General features: G+C 55.1%; 1 protein-coding gene across 1 annotated transcript; it reads left to right on the plus strand.

Moving 5' to 3' along the window:
- The first annotated feature begins 1145 nt into the window (after positions 1–1145).
- Positions 1146–2446, plus strand: LOC136510125 (GATA transcription factor 15-like). Its single transcript, XM_066504691.1, has 2 exons — positions 1146–1776; positions 1927–2446. The coding sequence occupies exons 1-2, from the start codon at positions 1399–1401 to the stop codon at positions 2245–2247; spliced, it is 699 nt and encodes a 232-aa protein (XP_066360788.1). The 5' UTR covers positions 1146–1398; the 3' UTR covers positions 2248–2446.
- The last annotated feature ends 651 nt before the right edge of the window (positions 2447–3097 follow it).

The raw sequence follows: 3097 nt of genomic DNA on the forward strand, positions 1-3097 counted from the left end.
GTAGGCCATGTACTGAAGGCATGATCAAATCTGCTATTGGGTGATACATCATTTTGTATATGAAGACATGAACAGTGCTATATGCTCTTCTGTTCAGCTTTTGTATTGAGCTTTTGGGTAAAAAAATATTTCAGTTCAGAGTAAAATATATGTATGATTTAACAATGAATTAGTAACCTGGACCAAAAGAGATCCAATATGTTCAGTATGTGGGCATGTATTCTGTATGACTGACAATTCAGCAGACTTTGATTTTGAATATGTTCAGTATATGGGCATGTGTTCTGCTCAGCTCCATACGTGGTCTGCTACTATACAGTGGTATATGCTTTTGATTTTTTTTCTTTGCATTCGTTTGAGTAAAAGGTGAGATGAAGAAAGGAGGGGGAAAAAGATCCCTAATCCTACCGTTCCTCATTACATGGATGGCTCCGATATGGCCACTTCATATCTTGCAGTGTGAATACCCCCTGCACACGATCTGTGTCCGGGCCGCAGGGGATCTGCCATTTTATTTCGAGATATGGTATTGTAGAAAGCAGCCACGAATATACGCTCGGTGTTCGTCAGTCGTCACACGGATCCACATGTAGTTGATGCAGTAGGGGCAGAGGAGGAGGAGGAACAGATCGGACTGTGCGCCTCGTGATCGGCGACGGGCGATTCTACTGCTCCGACCACCGCCAGTCCAAGCTCTGCACAGCACCACCGCGCACCCGCGTCCCCAGGCTTTTATTTGCGTCCCCGCACCAGCAGCCGGCCGTCGGAGCGCGCGCGAACGCCTGGGAGACTGCTCCCCGTTTCACGTGGCCGCCCTCGCCACCCTTTTGACCCTTGACCGCTCGCACTGCCGCCTGCAACCTGCAGTCTGCAGAGCCCAGTGGCCACTGGCTGGCCAGTGGAGGCCGGCAGACACGCGGGCAGACATGCGCGTGGGCACACGCGCCACACCGCATCGCATCACATCGCTTCCCGTGCCGGTGTCGCGCCACCAAATCCAGCGCGCGCCGTCGTCCTTATAAAAACCACCGGAGCCAGCCGAGCCAACGGCTGCAGCTTCGTTCAGTCGCCCGCCGACGCCACCGCCCGCTCGGCTCGAGATCGCCGCCGTACTGCTGGCACCGTGCAGTGTGTGCGTGCGCACACGGAGCTGTTGGCGGCTGCGAGTTCCCAGCCGGCTGCTTCCAAGAACCGACAGGACAGCCCCTCGATCACCTCCCTGCTGCTGCCTGCTGCACACTGCCCGGGCGCTACGATCCAATTCATATCCCGATATATACCACGCCCACGCCACGCCGAGTCGCCGACCAACCACTGCGACTAGCCCAGCCCCGGCGGCCGTGTTGGTCCGTCGTCGTCGTTCAAGCCTGTGTGAGGCCGCACAGCCAGCCAGGATCGATGCTGCAGCAGGAGGTTGCGCCGTGCGCGTGCGGGCCGCGCTACGCCGGAGGCTGCGGCGGCCGGTGCGCGGCGTCGGCGCCGGCCTTCTCGCTGCTGTTCCCCATGCCAATGGAGTTGCCGCCGGAGCAGTGCTACTACTACCACGCGGAGGACGGCGGCTGCGGCGGCCAGGTCGACTGCACGCTGTCGCTCGCCACGCCGTCCACGCGCCTCGCCGAGGCCGCCGGCGTCGTCCACGCGCGCGCGGGCGGTGGCGGTGGCAGTGCCGCCGTCTTGGTGGAGGAGCCCCGCCAAGAAGGCTCGCCGCCCCGGCGGTGCGCCAACTGCGACACCACGTCGACGCCCCTCTGGCGGAACGGGCCGCGGGGACCCAAGGTGTGTCCACGTCGACACGACTTTTTTCTTTCTTGTCGCGTGGGGCACAGTTCGTCCTGCTGGCTGCCATGCCATTATACCAATATGCCATTGCCATGCATGCATCGCACGCTGGTCTCACGTCCCCCTGCTCGCTCGCTTCTGTCGCAGTCGCTGTGCAACGCCTGCGGGATCCGGTACAAGAAGGAGGAGCGGCGCGCCGCGGCGGCCGTCGCGCCAGCGCCGGCGACGCAGGACAGCGGGGTCCGGCCGTACGCGTGCGGCGGCTACGCTCGACCGCCGCCGCCGCCGCAGCAGCAGTGGGGATGCTACGGCCCGGCCGCGGGGAAGTCGGCGGCATCCTACGGGATGTACGGTGGCGACGGCGTCGTCGACGCGGACGGGCCCTGCCTGTCGTGGATGCTCAACGTCGTGCCCTCCTCGCCGGCGTTCGCCGTCCGGGAGAGGCACACTCTGTTCCAGTACTACTAGCAGCACTAGGCTACTGACAAGAGAGTATATTGTTATTAGTAATCAGTTGACCAAAAGGTGAGTGCGTTTAGTTGCCCAAACTTTACACATCCAAAAAGCACCGTGCACCGTAGCGGTACTGTAGCATTTTGTTTGTATTTGATAATAATTGTCTAACCGTTGATTAATTAGGCTTAAAACGTTCGTCTCGCAAAGTACAACCAAGCTGTGTAATTAGTTATTTTTTTACCTACATTTAATACTGTCTAAAGATTTGATGTAATATGATGTGATGAAGAATCTTGCACTGTGTAAATTTTAGAGGTGCAAAGTTGGTGCAACCAAACGAGGGCTGGATATTAGAAGGCGACAGTCGACAGAGATGTTTTCCCAATTCTGTGCAGTGTGAGGTCACTCACTCCACCAACGATCAATCATCACCTGCTCTGCATTTGGGGACCCACGACTTCGATTTAGTAGAGTTCTTTTACTCGAGCTGCTCGTGTTTAAATTAATCGAAACTTGTCAGAACAAGTACCATTGTTAGAGTATATCCACAAAAATATAAAAAACCGTGTCTCAAAAACCTAGTTTTGCGATCTTTCTAAAAACTAATGAGTATAGAAAAAAACACTCCACCAATAACTTTTTTATTCGTTTCTAACCAAACACACACACGCGCTGTCATCTCCATGTATTACCTCTCCGACTATGGACAAAATATCATTCTAAGAACTAATGAGTATAGAAAAAAACATTCCACCAACAACTTTTTTATTCGTTTCTAACAAAAAAAAAATACACACGCTGTCATCTCCATGTATTACCTCTCCGACTATGGACAAAATAACTCGCCACCATCCATCCCCAA

This window comes from Miscanthus floridulus, chromosome 16 (genome assembly GCF_019320115.1).
Source record: "Miscanthus floridulus cultivar M001 chromosome 16, ASM1932011v1, whole genome shotgun sequence".
Classification (NCBI taxonomy): Eukaryota; Viridiplantae; Streptophyta; class Magnoliopsida; order Poales; family Poaceae; genus Miscanthus; species Miscanthus floridulus.